Source organism: Callospermophilus lateralis, chromosome 4 (assembly GCF_048772815.1).
Source record: "Callospermophilus lateralis isolate mCalLat2 chromosome 4, mCalLat2.hap1, whole genome shotgun sequence".
In the NCBI taxonomy this organism is placed as follows: Eukaryota; Metazoa; Chordata; class Mammalia; order Rodentia; family Sciuridae; genus Callospermophilus; species Callospermophilus lateralis.
The window spans coordinates 16,863,511-16,887,503 of NC_135308.1; the positions used below are offsets into that span (position 1 = coordinate 16,863,511).

Sequence of the window (23,993 nt, forward strand, 5' to 3'; positions counted from 1 at the left end):
TCAATCCTTGGCAACCACCATTCTACTTTGTTTCTTCAAGTTTGGCTATTTTAGCCTTCTTGGTCTTCTTGACTGGCTTATCTCATTCAGCACAATGTCTTCAAGGCTCATCCATGTTGTAGCAGGTGTCAAAATCTTTTTCCTTTTTAATGCATAATATTACTTGATGTGTATATGCCACATTTTCTGATGCATTCATTCATCAGTGTACATTTGAATTATTCCCACCTTTTTGGTTCTTATGAATAATGCTGAATGAACATGGAGTACAAATATCTCTTCAAAATACTAAATTTATCTATTTGGGGTAAATATACAAATTGTTGAATGGTGTGTTCCTTTTCTCATACTATTTTGCAAAGTCGCTGTACCAGCTACATCCAGAACACACAGGTTCCATTTTCCCCACATCCTCACCAACACTTGTTACGTTTTGTTGTAAGAGCCATCCTAACAAGAATAAGGCGATATCTAGTTATAGTTTGGGTTTGTTACTAGAAAGGAAAAGAACTCAAAAAAGTATTTTTCCCACTCTGTATTCTCAACACCCAATACAGAATCCTTCTGTGAGCCCAGATTCTCCAGCAGATACCAGCTAATTCAACTCAACTCTGACGCTGTTGACATTGAAATAGCTTCAGATCCCACAGATTGGGGATCAGACCCCCAAGAGTGCCCCCTCATTCAAATACCATTTGCAAATAGTAGATTGTCACCTACACTTCCAACCAACAGCTATAAATCAGGAGTTCCCAAGTCCACCTCAAGATAGTTAGTCAGAGTTGCCCTCAGAACTCAGGACACCACTTTATTTATATTTACCCACTTACTATAAAGGATATTACAAAGGATACAGATTAATAGCCAAATAGGAGAGATGCACAGGACAGGATATGGTAGGATGTGGAGGTTCTCAGGTGCATCACATCCTCGGAATTTCCACCTGCCCAGCTGTCCAGAAGCTCTTCTGAACCCAGCTCTTGTTGGTTTTTATGGAATATTCATTTTCTAAGCACAGTTGATTGAATCACTGGTCCTTGGAGATCAATTCAACTTTTAGACCCTCCCAGTCAACCTTCTCTAGTGAGGTTATGGGGTGAGGCTATTATATGTCCTGATTTGATCTTTGAGCCACCAGTCTGTATTCTAGGGGTCACCAGCCATCAGTCATCACATTAACACATAATTATCAAGCTAGAGATTCTAATAGTTTTAGGAGATTTTGCCAGAAATCAAGTATAATGATCAAATAATATAAATCATACTATCACATTTGCATCTTCCTAATAATTAGTAATATCTTTTCAATGCCTATTGGGTGTTGGTATGTCTTTAGAGGTATGTCTGTTTAAGTCCTTTCCTTTTTCAAGCTGTCTTTTTTCATGTATATATTTTTGCTTTTTGTTGTTCTTCCTTTGCAATTAAATTGTAGGTGTTCCTTCTATATTTTGAATTTGAATATTGACCACTTAAATGTATTACAAATAATTTTTTCTATTTTTCAGGTTACCATTTCAGAAAGTTATTTTTTTTCCTTTGCCATGTTGAAGAGTTTTCATTTAATATAACCCCACTTATCTGTGTTTGCTTTTGTTTTATTTTTGCCTATGTTTTTGGTAATCCAGAAATCATTACCAAGTTTAATCATTTAAATCATTACCAAGTTTTCCTCTGTTTCCTTCTAGAAATTTTATGGTTTCATGTCTTAAGTATTTACATCTTTAACCATTTTAGTTAATTTTTGTGTTTGTATAAGATAGAGAGGGCTCTGCTTTCATTATTTTGCATGTGGATAAACAGGCTTCCCAACATCATTTTTTAAATGTTTTCCCCATTTTGTAGCGTTGGTCCCATATTAAAGGTCATTTGACCATTTACATGTGGGATTTTCCTGGCCTGTCTCCTTCAGTGGCCCATCTGTATGACAACACCGTACTGTTTTGATGTTGTAATTTTATAATGTTTTGAATCGGTAATGAAATCAGTCTTCTAGTATTACTCTTTCTCTAGATTGTTTTGACTCTTTGGGGTCCTTTGTGATGCTATGTAGAATTTGGGATTGTTTCTTCTATTTCTATTAGAAAATGTTATTGGACTATAGATATAAATTGCATGGAATCTGTAGATTGCTTTGAATAGTGTGGAATTTTAATAATATTTAAGTCTTCTAATCCCCAAATATGGCACATCTTTCCATTTATCTTTTTCTTCTTTTATTCAGTAATGTTTTGAAGTTATCAGTGTGGAACTATTTTGTCTTCTTGGTCAAGTTTATTTCTAAATAAATTTCAGACTTTCTGGCAGTATTATAAATTGGATTATTAATTTCCTTTTCAGACTTGTTTATTGTTAGAAATGCTATTGGTTGTTATACATCAATTTTGTATCACAAAACTTTGCTGATTTATTAGTTCTGATAGTTTTTTGTATAATCTTTAGGCATATATATATATATACATGATTGTGGCTAAGATCATGTCAAACTACTCCTACTTTGTTGCATGTTTTAATCATGAAAGGATATTGAATTTTTCAAGGGCTTTCCCTGCATTTATTAAGATATTCATATGATTTTTAATCTTTTTTTCTGTTAAGGTGATGCATCACTTTGATTCATTTTTGTATGTCAAACTATCCTTCCATTCTAAGAATAAATCCCTCTTTGGATTTTATGTATGATCCTTTTAATATAAAGTTGAATTCAATTTGCTTATTTTAGTTAGGATTTTTGCATCTATGTTCATCAAGAATATTGGCCAGTAATTTTCTTCCTTCCTTTCTTTTCCCCCCGCCCCCCGTTTTTGGTATCAAGGTCATTCTGGCCTCAAAATCAGTTTGGAAGTGTTCCTTCTCTTCAGTTTCTGGAAGTGTTTCAGAAGGGCTGGCATGAACTCTTTAGCTGTTTGGTAGAATTCAGTGGTGAAGCCATCTGGTCCTAGGCTTGACTTCCTTGGGAGATTTTCATTACTGATTCAGCCTCCTTACCAGTTATAGATCTGTTCAGGTTTTGTATTTCTTTAATCTTGGTAGGTTGTGTTGTTTCCAGTAATTTAACCATTTCTTTACATTACCCAATTTGTGAGTGTATAATTGTTCATAGCAGTTTTCTCCTATCCTTTGGTTTCTGTGGCACCAGTTCTAGTGTCTCTTACTTTTATTTCTGAATTTGAGTGCTAACTCCTTTTTTCTTAGTCCAGCTGAGGTTTGTCAGTTTCATGGAAGCAACAAATTCCTAGTTTTATTTTTTTCTATGGATAGTAATTATTCATGGAGAGTTTATACTTCTGACATTTTGTTTCTTGTTTCCTTTTTGTCTTTGGTTTTACTCCACAATTTGAGTATTCCTATGTTTGACTGATTTTTTTTTTCCTTTTGTAATGTTGCTTTTTGAGTCTTCTCATTTTCTTTTACCTTCCATAGATATTTCCTTTGTGGTTACTATGGGCTTACATAAAATAGATAATAGTTTTCACGTATTTTAAGAGAATACCAGGGTAATTTCAGTTGTGTACTAAAACTACACTTTTATTCCACTACACACACACATACATACTTTTGTTACTCAGTTGTCACAGATGACATCATTTTATATTGAGTTCCATTCATGTATTTTTATAAGTATTTTGTGTTTTCATTTTTCTGATTTCTATACCAAAATTAAGAGTGATTTGTATAACACTAGCATGGTATTAAAGTGTTATGTGCTTTTCTGTGTATGTACCTTTACTGGTGAGCTTGATACTTTTGTGTTTCTGTTTAACATCCTTTTGTTTCAACTAGAAAAAAACTCACTTGTTGCAAGGCAGTTCTCCTGATGATGTATTCCTTCAGGTTTTGTTTATCTGGGAAAATCTGATTTCATTTTTGAAGGATGCCTTTTGCCAAATACAATATTCTTGTGGCAGTTTTTTTCTTTGAGCAGTCAAAATATATCACTAGGATTCCTTCTGGCCTTGCACTGGTTTTGCTAAGAGATCCACTGACAGTCTCGTGGGTTTGTAAGAAATCACTTTTGTTTTCTGCTTTCTTTGACCTTTCATAATTTGATCATAATGAGTTCTTCCTTCCTTTCTTTTCCCCCTGTCTCCCGTTTCTTTGACTTTTCATTTAAAAAAAAAAAAAAAAAACTTTTCAAAAAAGTTTCTTTGACTTTTCTTAATTTGATCATAATGAGTCTTGTTGTGATTTTTACATTCATACTATTTAGATTTAATTGGGCTTATTGAATCTGGGTGTCTGTCTGTTTCCTTTCCAACATCTGAGACAATTTCTGTTCTTATTTCTTTTTTAAAATTAATTAATACTGGTAACACCTCCAGCCCTTTTTATTTTTTATTTTGGGAGAGGGTCTTGCCGAATTACTTAGATCCTAAGTTGTTGAGGCTGGCCTCGAACTTGGGATCCTCAGCCTCATAAGTCATTGGAACTACAGGCATACCTATAGTCGATACAAATACCTGGCTATTTGTATTTCTTTAAAGGGCCTTTCTCCTTTTTTCTCTTTTCTTAAAAGTCCATAGTGCACACATTGTTCCACTTGGTAGTGTCTGTCCTGTTAATTCCCTAAGCTTTCTTATTTCTTCTTCAATATTTTTTTCTCTGTGTTTCTCTGACTAGAAAACTTCAAATGATCTCTTTTCAAAGTTTACTAATTTTTCCTACTTAACCAAGTCCACTGTTGAACCCTTCACCTAAGTATTTCAATTTCATACATAAGCTTAGGCTTAAAATTTTGTTTGGTCCATTTTAATATTTGGTTCTTTGTAATATTTGTTTGGTTCTTTTGAATATGTAATATTCAGACTCCCATTTTGTTCATTATATCTTTATGGTGGTTATTTTGTATTTCAGTTAATTCATACACCTTAATTTTTTAGGGTTGATTTCTGGAGATTTAGTTTGTTCCCTTGGACCATGTTTCCCTGTTTCTTTGTGTCTCTGGTAACTTTTTTTTTTTTTTGAATCTGCACATTTGAAGAAGCAACCAGCTCTCTCAGGTTAGGAGATTACTTGGTACATAGGAAGACTTTCATTACTCAGCCTGGCTAGAAATGCCTGAATCTTTCTTGGGAGATAGGCCTTCTCTGGACCTGTGCATTAATTTTCTCAAGTATAGAGGTTTGCCAGATTCTTTTGTAGGAACTCATAATTTTTGCATCCTCTGTCAGCACAGCTGCAAGTTATCAAGTTCACCCTTGTGCTAAACAGCCATCAGGCATTCGATTTCATATCAGCTCAGCACGCTGAATCGGGCAAATCAGATGTCAGTCCTTCAGTCAGTCCTCTTAAAAAAACAGAATGCTAGATACATGCTTAACTTTTCTCTGCCCCCACCCCCCAAGTAAGAAATCTGAAGTTGCGTATCTCCTCCCTATTGTGCCACAGCTGAACCATCTAGAGCAAGCTATATATCATTTTTATTTTATTCTCAGATCTGCCCCCAGGCATCCAGACTATGCTGATTTTTGTTAGTGATCTGAATGAGGTGAGACAGAAATGAGTTCCTCCATAGCCCTCTGAAAAGCTCGGATACTGGCTTCACACGCCTCTCCTCAAGTTGAGTGCCTTTCTCCCATTGCACCAAGCTGTGCTGGCTACAGCAAGCCGCCCACTACTTCCCTTTGTTCTTTTCAGTCCCTAGGCATCCACAGAATGCCAGTTCTGTCAGTGCTTGTTGTGAGCCAAGATCAACTCATTACTTGGGTAGCCCTCTGAAAAACCAGAACACTAAAGGCATGCTCCACTTTTCCCTTTCTCCTGAGGGAGAAGGTGTGGACCAGGCCATTCTCTTCTGGTGCCGAGCTGTGCCAGCTGATGTGAGTAAAGTGAGATCATTATTCTTACCTGTTTCAGTGTGTATTTCTCATCTTTGTGCTCTCCTGGACTACTGCAACCTCTTAAATGGATTCTGGCATATTCTTAATAGGTATTTTGGTCATATATCATTGTTAAACCAGTATTTCTGTGGGAGTATGACAGCTGGGACTTCCTATTCTGCTTTCTTGATAACATCATTCCCAGGAAAAGATTTTCAAATCTATTTGGCCTCATACCATAACATAGTTTTGGCATCTTGTTTTTTTCACTCTACACACTATAATAAATACTTTCTCATTAAATTTTTTCTAAAGCATTTTTTTGTGTGTCAGTCTGGTATCTGGTAACTATGAAATAATATATCAACACATTTTTATTTTCCCTTTCTAAGATTTACAAAATAATTCATTTTTAAGTTCTTTATATATTCTAGATATTAATCCTCTGTCAGAAGAGTAGCTAGCAGAGATTTTTCTCCCATTTTGTAGATTCTCTCTTCACATTCCTAATTGTTTCCTTTGGTGGGCAGAAGCTTTTTCCTTTGATGCCATCTTATGTATCAACTCTTAGCATTATTTCCTGAGCTTTCAGGGTCTGATTGAGAAAGTCATTGCCTGTGCCTATATCCTAGAGTGTGGACCTAGTTTTCTTCTAAAAGTTGCATAGTTTCTGATCTAATTCCTAGGTCTTTGATTCATTTTGAATTGATTTTTGTCAAGGGTAAAAGAGAATTGTTTAACACTAAATAGATTTGCCAAATTTAACCTTTTTTTCCATTTTCAGACATACCTTTTTTCAGTTTTTCAGTTAAATGTTGGCACATATGTATTTCTGCACATTATTTGTTTACTTCCTTAAGATAGTTTCCTGAGAGTCTCATGACTCTCATGAGCAGGGTAGGAACTGTTCACAGTGTTTCAGACATTTCTAAATTACTTCTAGAAAGATTGTTCCAGCTTTCATTCCCTACAGCAGTTTGTGACAAGCTGTGTCTCATCACCATCTCTCTTCAACACTTTATTAGTATATGGACTTTTAGAGAAAAGGATCCTATTCATTTTGAGATTTTGTTTTTGGTACACAAACACATGTTTTTATGTAGTTTTCACACGCTATGGCTGCCTTTCACTGGGGAAAAGGACTCCCCTTTGATACAGCATCTATGGGACGGGATCAGATGACAGCCCCATATGTTGGCACCCACACTTGTGCCACTGAGATAGTGAACTGCTATGGAAAGGAGACACAATTGTTGGAAAGAAATGTATTTGATGTGTTTTTATTTTAAACATTTTGAAAAGTTATAATAATGCCTTGTATAATAAGACTGAATTACTTTTTTGTAAAACCAGCCTTTCTTAAGAGTTCACTTAGATTCATCTGAACACTTGTTGACATTCAAAGATATCCATGCTCTTTGGTGGCCATATATCTTGTATTGTCTTTTTTTTTTTTTTTTTTTTATGGAGTGAGCACAGCTTCTAATTTATAAGTCCACTTCTGTGACCTCCACCAAACCAGCATGTATATGAACACTGGGCACACTGGTCCTTTCAGTTAACTTTATCTCTGCAGGAACAACTCTTTTTGAAATTAGATTTCACATATCGCAGCTGTTCCCTGCATAAATCCTGTTCTCTTGGCTCACTTTTCCACTTTCTCTAGAATTTCTGTAAGGGGCATAGGTGTCTTTGGCAAAACCACTTCTTTGAATACCTAGCCACAGGATTTCCACCCACTTTATCTCAGGGTGGACCTGGGAAGAGGAAAATACTCTTGCACTCAACATTTAACAGAAATGATGCAAAGAGAGATGCAGTTTCCAAGTCATTAGCTTTTTCCTAGGTTATCTTCCTCTCAAAAGTACACTGGTATGAGTTTGAGTCATTCAGGTGTTTGAAGAGAAGGGAGCTATAAATATTGGCATGGGGAAAACTTTGTAAACAATGAAGCTGTTTGGATTAGAACCCCCCAAAGATTTCTTCTGCAGATTTATGGTACCTTGGGAGTGTGGCAAATGTGCATTTGGGTTAACTGGGTGAAACTCCTTTTATAAAGAGAAGAGACTGGCACGAAGAACATTTTTTGTGGGAGAATAGAAAGCTGGGCTATGAGTTACCCAGTGGCCATTTCATTTGAATCAATAAGGACACATGGCTGTCAAGTATCTTCTTAAGGCATACTTAAGATGTAAGTAAGCCTGCAAAATGGCAGCCACATTTTATAACAAATCTCTAATCTCTTTGTTGTTAATGCTTCTAAAAAGAGAGAAAAGCGGAAAAGAGTCTGGAAAAAAAATACAGCAAATGCTTGAAATCTCAACTACCAATGAACGAATATCTGTTCACAGAAACCTTGTACGAATCCTAGGAACTAGAGAATCCATCATTGGAAGCTTAATTTTGGCAGGTCTGGGTCTTAGTGGGTTTACTTACCTGATTTTTAAATTTTTTGTCTTCTGATTTGAAAAGTTAAAAAACAGAAAGGCAGGTGACTATTGATTATGAATATCTATGGGCACTTTTATCTAAAAAGGCCTAGCACCATACAGCTAACAGGCTGCTGTCCACTGCCAAGCAGACCTTTGCTTCAGAGTTACCTTCGGGATAGTGAACTGCCCACAGAAACAACAGTAGTAGGTACCTAGACCTCTTCCTCTTGGAATTACCCCCAGGTTTTGGAGTATATTAGAGGTTCAGTACTGGTGATGGATGTGTCCTATGGAAGGCTACCAAAAATGTCCCATTGTCGGTTGCTCCTTAACCCTGCTGGAAGCCTAATCTGCTGGAACATGATGGCAGATGCTACGTAAAAAGTAAATGGCATGCTTGCAAGATGATTTGGGGTTTGTTCAGTATCTTTTCATAGCTATTTAGAGTTTATCACATCTCAGATTGTGTCTAAAATTCTGGACTTCCAAAAATGACTAAGACATTGTTCCTATCTACAAAGAGCTCAGCAAATAAGGAGAGAAAAACAGGTAAATTTGAGCATTCATTGAAACAATGGAACAAAATAATACAGCCGTAGAAAAATCTTAAGAGGGCCATCCAATTGTGCTTACAAAGATCAGAGAATGCATCTCTGAGAAGTGAACACATCTTGAACTGATGTTTAAGGATGAACAGGAGTTCCTAGTCAGACAAGGCAAGAGAGAGCATTTTTGCCAGAGAAGGGGGAAATGCAGTTTTGGGAGATGTGACTTGTTCATAGAATGGCAAACAGCTTTTGACGTTGATGTTATAGGATGGATAGAGGTTAGCAAATAATGGAAAGATGATGAAAAGTTATGCTTCAAGTAACAAATGTATCATAAAGATTAAGGAGATTATGTCACAATGTCATAAACTGTTCATTTTACATAAGAAGCTGTTTTTTCCCTGAAGGAATTTGAATCCCAGTCTGAGGTCACTACTGCTCCCACTGACAACCGTGTACTCAAAGGGTTTAGATGGTGTTATCTTCCATGGTGGACACCCTTCTCAGAAGACCTGCAGGGAAAAGCATGTGCCCAATGAGTGGTACATTGCTGTCCCCTCAGGACTCATAGAATATCAGTATTAACACTCTTGGGGTTTAGGTCTAGTTGAGAGAAAAATAGACATACCTGTTTTCTGCTTCATTTCTTCAGCCAATTCTCTTCTATACGTGGACCCAACTTTTAGTGTTCAGCTTACCTTTTCTTTTTTTAATTTAAAGTAGTACAAAAGCAGTACATGTTTAATACAAACCATACTTTGAATTTTGGTGGTTTCCAGGGCCAGTGACAGGCAGTATAATCCTCCTTCATAGTGCCAGGCAGCAGCAGTGACTTGCACCTTCCATTTTGCCACTCAGTCATGATACCCTTCTGTGCACTGTGCTGCCGAGCTGTGGTATTCAGTTAACAGGTGGATTCAGTGTATTTTTGACTCAGGACATTTTCAAATGCGTTTACTGGGACATAGCCCTGTCATAAATTAAGGAGCACATCTGTATTTTGAGCGAGGGGCAATGACAAAAGCTCCACCTTTTCCCAAGCCTAAGACTATTTTAATTCAGTTTGGTACTAAGTCAGTCTACTATAAGATGGGGGCTGAGGCAGGAGTAGGGATACAGAGATCGTAGGTCCTATTATCTGACCTTAAGGCTATCAGTAGCTCACTTAGATTTTGCATCTGTTCTCTCTTTTGCACACTGATATTACCCAAGTTCTTCAGCATCAAAGATTTCTGTCTGAAGCCTTCTAGTAGCTCTTCCCTCCTGAGTGTCTTCCCTTTTCTCCAGATGAGCAGGTACTCCATCACTGTACCCAATTACTGTGTCTGCCAGTGCACTGGATACTGTTGCCAGAGACAAAAGGAAGCAAGGCCTCTGCTTCCTTGATGAAGTGAATCAAGTAGTTCTCCTAAAGAGATCAAAAGGTAACTCCTCCTTTAAAGACCACATGACTGCAAGCCTAGACACCATGCCTGAGAACCTTCCCTCAGTGTGTCTAGCATCTGTTATCAATTGATCATCGATTATTTAAGCCTTTCATCAAGACTTTTCAGCTACAAAACAGCGAATAATGATTTTTACCCATACAGACAAACACAATTAGTATTTTCTCATTAAAAGTAGAGTCATAGTAAAAAGTTTCACTTCTTCAAAATACAAACAAACCAAAAATAATTGTTGTCAGAAAAAAGACCAAGTACGACTGAAATCATACCAGGGAAGAGCTCCAAATTCTCAGTCTCCATTCCCTCAAACTTCTTCCCTGCTCCTTCTCAACCAAAGAGGCTTTCCACAAAGGTTTACAGAGGCTCATAGGAAATCAAAGATGGAAAGATGGTGAAAAGTTAACAAATGTATCATAAAGATTAAAGAGCTTATGTCTCAATGTCATAAACTGTTCATTTTACATAATAAGCTGTTTTTTTCCCTGAAGGAATTTGAAGCCCAAATTCCAAAGAGTTACTATCTCAAGGCTCTCATGCCTATAAACCCCGCAGGCATTGTGCCAGTCTGTGTTGCTGCCTCCTGAAGGTAGCCACACAGTACAGCAGCCTCCCACTCCTAACATGAGAACTGTGTTAGACTGGGAGTCTCTCCTCAGCTTCCTCAAATCCACCTAGGAAAAGGTGTCTCTTGGACTATGTACAGAAAGGGTAGGACTTTGGAAGTAGACATATCTTCTTGTCAGATTCTGTGACTGCTATTTAACCAATTTCTGATTTGGAATCTCAACTCATCTGTAAAATCAGGGAAAATTATGTTGTGATTGATAATAATGAACATTTAAATATATGAAAATGCATACGGAGGTTAATAGTAAATATTGTGCGTACTGGAGATGTGGAGGAGGCTTGCTTGGCATGCACAAGGCCCCGGGTGCAATCTCCAGCATCACAAAGAATAAAAATAAATCAATGATGACATAGTAAACACTTGTTCCCTTCCTGAGGACTCTTATGAGAAGTGGGAGTGATTGCCCTTTTCTTCCCTTCCTAATTCTTGCCAATCTCATTTTTTCCCACTAGACGTTTTTCCTCATGTTCACAATGCTTCAGCAGTCCAAGTATGAAATGATTAGGAGTTGGTCAGGCCAACCGTGTCAGCCCTCTGGATGCATAACCCTTTCTTCCCTGCTAGCTTTATTGAAGGATAAATAATTCCTTCCACATCTTCTTTCCATATAGATCAGAAACATGCCTGCATAAACACCCTCTTGGGACTAGCACAGGGACTAATAGGCCAAGCCAGGGCTTCATGTCATGGAGTTGGTGACACAGCGGAAAGAGTAGTCAGAGACTGTTGATACCTTTGTTCCTCATTCCCACCAACATCAGTCATACATATAACAATCGTTCTGCAAACTGACTTCCAGGTAGAAGAATTTCACCAGATATCCAACATAGTTCCTTTCCCTGTCCCTCCCACTACCCCTAACCCTGGAGATTTAGATACTCCCTGCCTTGAGTCCTCTCTTAGAAGAGAACAGGCTGCACAACTATACACCCATTCCACATGGCAGGGAACATGAAACACAAGCTCCTCATGTATCCTTGCAGAATGTTGCTTTATATCTTATATCTAAAAATAAATAAATAAATCATGCCCATATCGGCATCACACATGACGAATATAGGAATATAGTCCCATTTTTTAGACTGAGAAGTTAAGACTCAACCTACTCACATTCTAAAGGTGTTAGTAACCAAACCTAGTGCTTTTTCCATCAGACTGTTCTTGATTAAACACTGAAGCTGTAGTATGTAACCCTTCTAATTACTACAAGTGGGGGAAGAGATCCCTAACTTGTCTTCAACCAGATTCAGCTAACTCTTGGCTCATACATGACAAGCATTATCCTTGCTTTAGTAAGGTCTGATGGGCACCCTACTCCTCTCATTGTGCTCCCCTGACCTCAGCCACTATTCATTTGATATGGGACTGTCTCTCATAATGTTCTTAACAGTAAGTAAACTTTGAGGTTTTCTGGCATAGACTTGTTGTCAGGTATTCTTCCTGTCATTACCAGAAATCATGAAATACCATGGAAATATCAACACCTCAACCATTTCATATTGCTCAGATTAACAGCTATTAAGTGATTCAAGTATCCATTATCAGCTGAACTTTGGCCAACAAACTACTATTCTGATATAGAAGGTCATAATGTAAGTTAGGAAGCAGATCAGTAATGAATACGTCTATAAGATTAGGATTCTGCCAGTTTTCTTAGAATGTTATACACTAGAGATATGATTGTGAGCAAGATATAGTTCACAAAGTGGAGTTGTTGTTCCAACTAAGAAGATAAATGAAAAGACCAAGTGAATGCAACTTGATAAATACCACTAAGAGGGTAATGTATTGTGGAAGCACACATAGAGGACACTGTACTGAGAAATAAGGAAAGAAGGAAGATTGTGGAAGAATTCGCAAAGTAAGGGATCTGTATCTAAGCCCCCACTTTTAAAGACAAGTAGACGTTAGTCTTATAAGGGGATTCAGACAGGTGGGAAGCCACAGCTTATTTGGGAACGGGTAGTCTCAGGGATATATAAAAGGTACTAAAGGCAGTTTCTGAAAAGCCTAGAGAACCATATTAATCAAATAGCTCAGAGAGGTCAAAGCTACAAGAGTGTTTCAATGGGGTGTGACATGATCATATCAATAGTTTAGAAAGATCATTCTGACTGGAGAATAGAAAACAAATTAGAAGCAGATTGGACCAGAGACACACGAACCAGATTGGCTTGAACTGGGACCGGATAACTGGGAGGGAAAAGCAGAAACTTACTGGAAAGTTCTGGCTGCTGTGTTGAATTCAGCATTGTGGAGTGAAAGAGGGATGTGTCCAATAACAAATTAGGCATATTTAGATTTAGACTCAAGGAGAGAGCCTAGAAATGCCCATCCAGAGAATTGTCCACAAATAGTTGATAATTTGAGCCATGGGAGGAAATGATATTGTTCAGAGATTTTTGTAGAGTGTGGAGAACATGGAGGAGAGAACCAGTAGCACAGAGACTTTATATGTGAGACTCTGAAGGAGCCTGAGCAATGGGGCCGCAAAGCTAAGAAAACTTTATTATAAAGCGAGTGGTGCCACAAACAGCAAGAGATGTTGGAAATGTTCCATTTTGTAGAAAGATAAGGTCAGAATTGTAAAGTGCTGCATGAATTCAGCAACCAGAAAATTATTAAGGCCATTTCAGTGGGGTGGTGGGTGTGGAAGCCAGATGGGAGAGAAAGTTGAGGACACTGAGGCAGGGAGTGTGTAGACCCTAGAAGCTCCATGTATGGTTTCCTCTTAGCTCTTCCTGTCGCCCTCCGCCCCTCTTCTGATGCCTCTCCTTCCTGAGACTTTTACAAATAGCAGATCCCCAGTGCCTGTCTTGTTTCTACTGAATCTCTTTTCTTTCCTATGATTGATTTTTCTCTCAAGTAAAATAAGTCCTTGTCTTTTTCCTTTCCCCTAGAGGGTTCCTGACATTACCCTAAGCCCTTGTTTTGCTTCTGCAGGTTACACATAATCTTCCTCATCACCATTCACCTCATTTCCTTTCAGGCCCCCTTACTTACTGTTGCAGAATCACATTTGCCTCTTTAACTTTCAAGCAAAAAGTAAATCCACAGATTATCAGGATAGTAATGTCAGAACCACTTAAGAATGCCATATTGGGAGCAGTGCAAGAAACAAGCATAGTGTTTACTCCCTGCAGAGCTGGGATGACATGGTAACTGAGAAGACTGTTCATGCAGTGAGAAGCTAATGAACTCTTAAAAATCCCCTCATGAAAAAGCATGTGGTAACATGATGGGTGAACCAAGAGTGCAGGTGAGCATTGGAAAAAACACAGAGTAAATGGAATTTCCAATTTCTGAAACTCTGTAGAGTAGAGCCCATGAGATACAACACCAGTCTAGGGACAAGTTTAAATATGTGCCCACCCAGAACCATTCCAGAGTCCAGGTATCAGAAATGATCAGTCACCAAAGGTCATCTGTGATAGAATGATTTTGTCCGACTCACACAGTTAAAAACACACTCCTGTTCTTGTTTCTCCTAGTTCTTGCTATGCCCTTGAACCCAGGCAGCTCATGTCTAAGGAATGTATGCCTTTCTGCTAATTAAGTATTACTGTTGTAATATATTCATGTCAGAGGAATCTATTATTTTAACAGCACAGTGCATATATTCTTTAAAAATTAGGAATTGCTATGAATTAATGATAAAGATGATTCAATTCTTATGGATGCTAATGATCCATCATTGTTGACATTCAGATATTAGCTTCAGACCCATTCTGCTAACAGTGAGTCATCTGCTACCCCAGTGCTTAGATAAGCCTTTGCTGTCAGCTCCAGGCGCTCTGCTATGGTTTCTGTCAGGGGCTTTATGTCTGTCCTTGTCAGCCTTGGAAGTATCTTTGTGAGGTTTATGATGGTATTCTTGTCACAGGTCTGGTTGTGACAAAACTTAACTACCCTAAACAGAAACTGTCAAGTGATTGATGAAGTGGTTAAGAGTGACTGGCGCAGGCGGCTGATTAGTACACAGCTGTGAAATGCTTTGAGTTGGGCTATTGATTATTGTATTCACCAGACCAGGCTCTTGAGAAACTTTAATGACTTTTATCTTTAGACTCCAAAACACAATTGTAAATTGCAAATATATTTGCCTCTATCATGTCTTTAAAAAATGAAATTAGTTCATTATCAAAAAAAAAAAATGAAACTAGCTATCACACTATACCCAGGAGCTCTCTGTCCTTGATGCAAAATCTTCTCTTCATTCCTTGGATCACTGAAAGAGAGATTTGATCTAGCTGCCTATAAGATTTTTTTTTTTTTAAGTTCAATTGGAAAGGGAGGTTTTTTGTTGTTGTTGTTTTGTTGTTTTTGCAGTATTTGAAGTGTAGGTGAGCCTGGGCCAAGCAGAAAGAAACCACAGAAGTTTCCAGACCTCCCAGACAGTGATGACAGCAGCCAGTTTGAGACTAGTATGCCACCTTCCATACTGCCGAAGGCAGGCCAGTCAGGGGTGGGGTCCCCTCTAGCTCTTCTTGCTTTCCTGTGTGTTCGGGGCCTTTTCTTTGAAAGCGATATTTGGACTGTCATCATTCTCGTAAATGCTTGGAAGAACAAATTGTGAAGTAGACATTGAAGCCTGGAAGAATGAGGATCACACCCAAGTTTCTTTTAGTTGTAATTTAGATGAATGGCCCAGACCTGCATGGAGGTTTGACCATTATGAAAAGGTATTTAGGCTGTATTTATAAATGTTTTTAAAACTTTAAGTTCATAGAAACATACTGCAAGTGAAGAGATGCAGGAAGTGCTCTGGTGGACTGTTTAAAAAACATGATTCTAGTTTGGATGCCCAGCAAACAGAAACCAGTTTGTTTCTAAGAAATTTTTTAGCCCTCCATAGAAGCTGATGCAGAGGTTGTAGCCTCTTCAGGGCCAGCCAGGTGTGGCCTCTCGTGTGCCATGCAGGTCTGCCCCTGCTTCCCTCTCCTCATCCCACCAGCCCTCCTTCCCCTCCCTTCTTTCCTTTCAATGAATGCAGTCCCCACATGGATCATGTGAATGTGTCAAGGGCCAACTAGGAATAAAGCTGAGCTTGGCCCTCCCCAGTCTCAGTCTCAGGGAAGGGAGTGAGAGGTGAACAGACACCACAGCTTGGTCAGGGTAGTGCAAGGGCAGCCTTGAACAGGTCGCCAGCGAGGCCTGCCCTGAGTGGAAAGCAGGAGGAGCCTCCCACCAATCACAATTCTGCTCGTTGTATTAATTAGACCAGTGGAAGAAACATGGATGAGTAAGTACTCAGACCTTTTGGGGGCTTAAAAATGTTTAAGACAACTTCATCTTTATATATTATGTTGAAGCATGTTGTAATCGTTTTTAGCAAGGGCTGTGGATGGTTATCTGCCCTAAGTGCCTTTCCATGCCTCTGCGTGGTCATTAAATGGATACTTCCCAACTTCCTGGTCCATGTGTCAGATTTGCCCTGGAGAGTTTGTGGTGCCTCACAGAAGCTTGAGACCTAATGAGTGATCACTTCAAGGCCCACCAGGACTGTTAGTGTCCCTGTCAGTGGACTAAGGAGGCCTTTAGTGCTGACAGATATGGAAGTCCTGCTGCAACCAGGTCGCCACCTCCTTGGAGTGCATAAAGAGGGCGTCCCTGCTGAGCCAGTGGATCAGTGTGAAACTTGTGACTCCACTGACTCTGCTCATTCTCTCTCATTCCTTTCTACATCAATGCAGGGCATGTTTTTCTGATTATAGTATTGTTTATGAGAAAATTGGATTAAAGGGATCTCCAGGCCCCTTTCAGCTTTAAAATCTGTGATTTACAAGTGTGTTGTTGAGTGATGGACCAAAACATGCTTCCACTGGACTTGCTGTTGGTCTTGGCTTCCAAGTTTGTAAGAACAGCACTTTTCTCTTTTCTGTAGTAAAAAATAGGATATTGCTGAGTTATTTTTAGGAAGGTAACCAGTAATGCTAGTGTTTTTTAAAAATATAGTCATCAGGGGCTGGGGATGTGGCTCAAGCGGTAGCGCGCTCGCCTGGTATGCGTGCGGCCCGGGTTCGATCCTCAGCACCACATACAAACAAAGATGTTGTGTCCGCCAAAAACTAGAAAATAAATATTGAAAAATTCTCTCTCTCTCTCTCTCTCTCTGTCCCACTCTCTCTTTAAAAAAAAAAAATATATATATATATATATATATAGTCATCGAATTATGAAAAACACTATTAATGTCACTCTTTTTGTTTTTAAAATTTTTTTATTTGTTGTTTTTATCCATGACAGTGGACTGTGTTTTGACATATTATGCATACATGGAATAAAACTTCCCATTCTTGTGGTGGTGCGTGATGTGGAGTTATACTAGTCATATATTCATAGATGTTAATGCCACTTCTAAAATCAGGAAATGGTAGACAATTTAGGATGCATTTTTACTTCAGTTACTGGTATTTTTATTGGTATCTCATAGCTTCAAGCAAGAACATATTATCAATTTTTCTTTATTCTCTCAGTGGAAATCAAGAGTATTTTGACTTTTTAAAAATTTGTTTTTAATTGCATATAGCATATTAACCTATACAATAAGGCATAAAGTAAATAAAACCAAAATCTCAGTATGTTTTTAACTGATGGTGTTTTTAACTGATAAGTTTTGATTGAAATTTGGTCACTTTCCAAATTGGACTTTATATTTACCTGAGAGTACAGATTCGGACTTGATGCCAATTTGTGGATATGTAGATGATTTTTGTGTTAGATTTTTGTGTTAGAGTGTTATGAGTCAGCTTTACAAGAGACTTAATTAACAAACGTCTTGCGGGGGGCTAAAAAGCTTTTCATTTCATGCTTTAAATGAATTTAAAATAAATAGCATTGTGGAATCACATTCTTAGTGCCTGTTAGGACAGCGGCCTGCTCTGATGAATCATACTAGATAAAAAGATGCAGATTGCGGGGAACACAAGAGTAACATGTTTTAGTGTCATTTTCACCCTCTATTTGTTTGAGAAAATGGATGGTAATTAGATATCACAGAGCATTTTGTTTTCTTTAGCAAATTTCTTGATTGGATTTATCTTGCTGTCTATTTCACATTTAGTTTGCACAGCAAATAGTCTTAGGTTTGAAATGGTTTGATTACAATAATTCATTCTTATTTCTTCCTTCCCAAACTTATCATTTAAATACCACCCTCTAGTTTAAATAGTGAAAAATAAAGTTGTCAGAATAAACTCCAGGGATGAAGTTATTTCTTTTTATCCCAGTGTCAACCCTAATGTGTCCACTCTGCCCTCGGTTTTGCTCATTCTTTTGTGGTCTTGGAGATTCAGTTTCTAGGAGGAATTTAGAATGCTGAATGTATTTTAAGGTTTATATTTTGCCTTCTTAAAAAGTATATAAATTGGTTTTACTATTAACTAAAAAAGTAGAAGCTTATTAGACTTAAAATTCCTGGACTTCAGTTTAGTTCTAATTAAATGGACCCTGTCTTCTATTCTGCCCCATGGAGTGTTTTCCTTCCTATATAAGGTATACTGCATCTTAGAGTTTAGGAAGCTGCCTTGGAATAGAATCTTCTTCAGAAACAGTGATACTAATCTCTAAAGGTTTATTAGTCAGCTTTTCATTATTATAACAAAAATACCTGAGACAAGCTACTTTACAAAGAAAGGAGGTACAGGTTTACAGTTCTAGAGATACAAGGTCCAAATAGCATGGTACAAGCTTTGGTAAAGACCCTCTTAGCTGTACCACATGATGGCCAGAATACATATGCATCTCTATACCTATGTGGTCTCTCTCCCTCTCCTTATAAGTCATGGGGTCTCCACCCTATTGATCTACTCTAATCAGTTTCCAAAGGCCCCACATCTAAACCCTATAGTTAGATTCCACCCTCTTAGTATCATTAACATAAAACTCTGGGTATTAAGCTCCTGCATAATTATGGGGAGCAAACCATATTCAAACCACAGCAAAAAGGGACTATTATTATTTTCTTTTACTTAGGTCCATAATAAATATAGCAAAATTTGCAGTTTTAGAGCAGTCTAAGAATGTCATCCTTTAACCTTGATTTTAAATGAAAATAGCAAAGAGAATGTGCTCCAAGAATATTCATAGTGAATGGTTCCAAAGTGCTAAGGTCTAAGTCATTCAGTATTAATAGGTACCAGTTGGTCTTGTATTTATTATTATCACTGTGTTTTGATAAACATGTAAGAAGGAGATGAGACTGTAGAAGTAGTTGTGAACATCCCGAGGAGAACATGTGAATAGCAGACTGAAAAGGAAAGAGCAAAGTAATGAGAGGGAGGAGAGAAGCCAGGTGAATTTTATAATGATAACCCAAGGAAGAATTGACTTCTTAGGTGCCATCAGATGAAACCAGAAAGGAGTCAATTGAATTTTACAATAGAAGGTTATTGCTGACCTTTGTCAGAGCAGTTTCATTAAAGCATAGAGGTGGACTCCAGAATAAAGTGGAAACCAGTTATAAAAACAGTATGAACTGTGACGCCAGGTGAAAAGTATGAGAGAGGAGTGGCAACCAGCAAAGAAAGCAGTAGTGGGAGGGGCTCTCCTCAAGATAATAAAGAAATTATGTGTATTTATAGACTGCAGGAAGAAACCAGTAGATAAAGAATGGTTAAAAATATAGAAGAACAATAATAGACAATAAAACAGGATCCTAGGAAAGCTTACTGGAGATTGAACTGAGAGCAAAAGGTTCTTCTGTTATTGGAGAAGAGAAGATAAATAAGGTCAAATATAGGTTATCTTTACAGTATACAGGCGCAGCACAAAGTTTGATATTTACAGATTTTTTTTCAGGCCTGGTAGCACATGCCTGTAATCCCAGCTATTGGGAGACTGAGACTGGAGAATCACAAGTTCAAGCCTAGCTTCAGCATCTTTGCTTGCTGTCTCAATTATATTAGTTCACTGATAGAGCTAGACCCAGTGCCAGTGCAGCTTAGTGGCAGAGCACCTTTCTAGCATGTGAGAGACTCTGGGCTCAGTCCCCAGCACCACACACACCAAAAGAAAATACAAGGTGAAATGATATGCTACTAAAAAACATTATTCTTAATAATTACATTAGCATTTTTTGAGAACATATTTATGCTGTAAACATAGAAAACAGTATCGTTTAGTTTAATACAACTCTAATTCTAAAGGTATTGTCACTACTTCTTAATAAAAGGACACTGGAGCTTAACAAGTTAAACCTGGCATAGAGAAATTTAGAACGAGATCTTTGAACATAGTGGTTTTAACTCCAGATACTCGGGCTCTTAACCACACTTGTGGTGAATTAGGGTGTTGTGGAAATCAGAGAGATGATCATGGATGTATAGAAGAATTACCAGTTGGCACTGAGTGCAGTGCAAGCTGGAACCCCACGTGTTGCTAGGAAGTCTGCACAGTTGTTCATTACCTCTCCCAGCAGTTCACATAGGAGCGGTCACATAGGGGAGACTCGGGCTGGAGTTTTCCAGGTTTAGACTGGATGGATGAGAAAATTAAGGCCTGTCCTAGCCGAAATTTCTGAATTCTAAGTATAAATGGAAGACTCTGAGATTCCAAACAGAAAAGGAAGGGATAAGAAAGGGAAAATAAGAATCAGAGCAGCATTGGCCTTCTGTAAAACTGGAAGCTAGATGACAATAGAATAGCATCTACAGACTATATGTGACATGAGTAGCAAGAATTGCAACCACGAGTTCCATACACAGTTCTGTACCTGTCAGAGAAAATGAAAGATTTGAGAAGATTGAAGAGCACATTACCCACCTGAAGCAAATACTTGAGAGAAGAGAAAATAATAAGGGATTAGAATGGAGATGTCAGAATGGAAAAAAAGAAAGCAAGCAGATGAGCAGGAAACATGGACACAATTAAATCTAGAAGAATAAGGGAATAGGAGAGACAGGGAATGTGTAATGTAAGTACAAAATAAGTCTTTTGAAACAAAGTGCATAATACAAGATAATTTTAGTAAGACTGCATAACAAATGTACTAAACAGCTTTGGCAAACTTTAGGATTAATGAGGAAGAGGGAGATGGGTCGAAAATGTCTTTCAAAATCTATTTAGAAATGTGCAAGGAATAAAGAAATAGAGCATTTTTATGGGAGAGATTCTTATAAGTTTTCATCATATAAGATTAAGCACTGAACAGGATGAAGAATATTTTAAAATGATAACACATAGTTATGAGGAAGGTAATAATTATAAACCCAAATGCACCAAACAACATAGTAACTAAAGTGTAAAACAAGTGCTGTTCAAAACACAAGGAGAACTTGATGGGGGCAGAAAAGATGGTGGAATGAGAAGGACATCATTACCCTAAGTACACGTATGAAAACACAAATGGTGTGACCCTGTGTATAACCAGAGACATGAAAATTATGCTCTAATTTGTAATGTGAATTGAATTGCTTTCTGCTGTCACATAACAAATTAGGATGCATAAAATTTTTAGAAAAGACACAAGGAGAACTTGAAATCCAAGAGTAGACATTATCAGTATACTTGTATCAAGGGGTGAACTGGCAAAAGAAAATGCAAGGACATAGTAGAATTGAGTCAGTAAAGTTAAATATAAATATTCATCCCTCAAATAATAAGCTTTTTAGCATACCCATGGAACGTTAAGAAAAAGTTAACATGTAGATACCTGTAATAAATTTGGGGGAAATATACCTTTTATAGATCACATTCTGTGGTCACAAGCCCATAAACTTAGAACTCTATAATGATAAATAACTAAAATTTTAAGTGCCTTAAATGTGAGAACCACCTTTCTTGATACTATTAAGATTAAAGAAGAGATTTAAAAAGCTAAAAATACAGACTATCTAGAAAGCAATAAAAAACTGTTTTTTATTTCCAAACCATTACACACTATGACTCATACTCAAAGAAAAAACATAAACTTAAATTCTTTCTTAAAGAAATATGAAGAGCAAAGGAGCTAAATAGTCATCTTAAGAAAGTCAGACAACAACAACTAAAAAGTAGAGAAGAGGAATTAAGATAAAAGCCCAGTTCATTAACCTAGAATAGCACAAAGGGCACACATACATTTTTAGGTTACTCCTGTGCAAACTTAAATATCAGCTGTTAGCAGATCAGCACGTGTGGAAATGGAGGCAGCATACTAATTCTCTGAAGGTCACTTTGACCCTGGTCGTTTCTTCCCTTCCCATTATTTATCTGCCTCAGATTCCTGTCTAGAAACTAAGTGGTCACATTGGGCAGTGGACCAGACAGGCAGGGGTAGGGTTTTTTCATGGCGTCATCCTGAGACTGGAGCAGATTTTGTAATCATGCTACTTCGTCTTCAAACTCCAGCTCTAATAAAAATCCCCCTGGAAGAAGAGTTGTGGGTCTTGGGAATGCTAAATCTCCAGGGTCGGGGGTGAGGGGCAGGGACCCCTTTTTAAAAGAACAAGAAAGACTTCAAATCATAACTAGATTGTAATTGTGTGAATTAGCAGCAATTATGTAAGAACAGAGAACATATAAACCTGTACTTATTATTGTATTTTCCTTTTCTCGTTTATCTTGTCTTTCTAGAAGACTGGCAGTGTCAACAGCAGTTTGCAACTTCTGAGGCATAACAAAATAAGACTTGTGGGAATCCCAATGTGGAAACATTGTCATGTAGTGTTATAAGTTTGGGTAATCTTTATATTGCTACTGGTATTTGCTTTGTATTTTAAACGGAAAACCTTTGCCTTCCAGGACTGCCTCTGACACTAATCATTAATGTAATAAAAATAAAACTTCGGTTTGACTTAGTAACCTTAGTACATTTGAATTGCTTGATTTGTGTATGATTTAGAGATCATGACATATAGAGAGATTTTAATTGTTTTTCTGAAATTTTGTAAAACCAATAAGAGAATAATCTTCCCTTAGGCTTTTCCTGTGAATTAAAGGAGGGTCATGAGTGTGTGAGTGTGTTTTCTTTATAGGAGAAATACAAGTTTATACAACATTTTTTATAAGATATGGGAGGAGGGGCCTTGAACTCTGGATGTCAGTCTCCTGTAACAATTCATAGCATATGCAACATATAGGTAGTAACAAACTTGTTTTAAATTCTAATTCTACTAATTGGAGTTGTCTGGGTTTTTTATTGATTTTTATTATTTTTTGTAAATACACAACAGTGGAATGCATTACAATTCTTATTGCACATATAGAGCACAGTTTTTGGAGTTTTCTGTTGTTGATATTTTTAAGGGATTCCACACTGACCCTTTTTAAATTCTATGAATTATGCATTTGATGTTCAGAAATAAAATTACATTTGTTGTATGTCACCTGCCTTCTTATGTAATGTTGACTTTTCAAAAAAAAAAAAGTATGGCAATTGAGCTAAGCTTTCTCTTGTTTATTAAATTGATTTTTTACTTTCAACAGAAGAGCTGGATCATATCATTTTTATTTTACTTACTTTTCATTTTTCTTCTGGTAATATTAAGCCCCAGAAAAGAAAGCAGCAGGAAAATGTAGTGTCTTTTAGAGCAAAGAACACGGTGGCTATGTTTCCACTTTCCTTTATAATTGTGTTGATGGATTTCTTCCCACTTTTGCATTTATCCATCTAAACTCAAAGCCAGTTCACAGTAACTATCAAATCTAGCCTCATTTCACATGATTTTAAAATGCAGGTGATAGATAGCCCTTCCTTACCTCTCTGCCTCAATTATCATATTTCAGAATTTTTTCTAATGCCTCTTAGGTACTCATTGGTAGCAAATGTTTGGAACATTGTGATACCCTTTGACTTTTATGAAGTTGCAAATTCTTACTCATCGTTCATTTCACTTTTTTTCATGCACTTTTATGGACTTTAAAATTTTTTACCATTAGGTTTTAAAAAGAGAATCTCATCTCACACTCTTGTCTTTGCTTTCTCTGTCCCTATCTGTAGGATGAATATAAGCCAGAAAAGGCCTTGTCTGAGGAGGACTTGAAAAATGCCGTGAGTGTGCATCATGCCCTTGCATCCAAGGCCACCGACTATGAGAAGAAGCCCAACGTCTTTAAGCTAAAAACTGCTGACTGGAGGGTCTTGCTGTTTCAAACTCAGTATGTGTCGTTGGTTTGGTTCTTACTTGGTTTGGGGTTTGGTTTGG

General features: G+C 37.5%; 1 protein-coding gene across 4 annotated transcripts in view; it reads left to right on the top strand.

Moving 5' to 3' along the window:
• Window positions 1-23,993, top strand: part of Psd3 (pleckstrin and Sec7 domain containing 3) — a 480,958-nt gene that overhangs the window by 407,990 nt on the left and 48,975 nt on the right. For all 4 annotated transcript variants that reach the window (XM_076853634.1, XM_076853635.1, XM_076853636.1 and 1 more), the window contains one exon: window positions 23,789-23,946. In XM_076853634.1, the coding sequence (XP_076709749.1) occupies window positions 23,789-23,946 (158 nt within the window). The remainder of the gene's footprint in view (window positions 1-23,788; window positions 23,947-23,993) is intronic.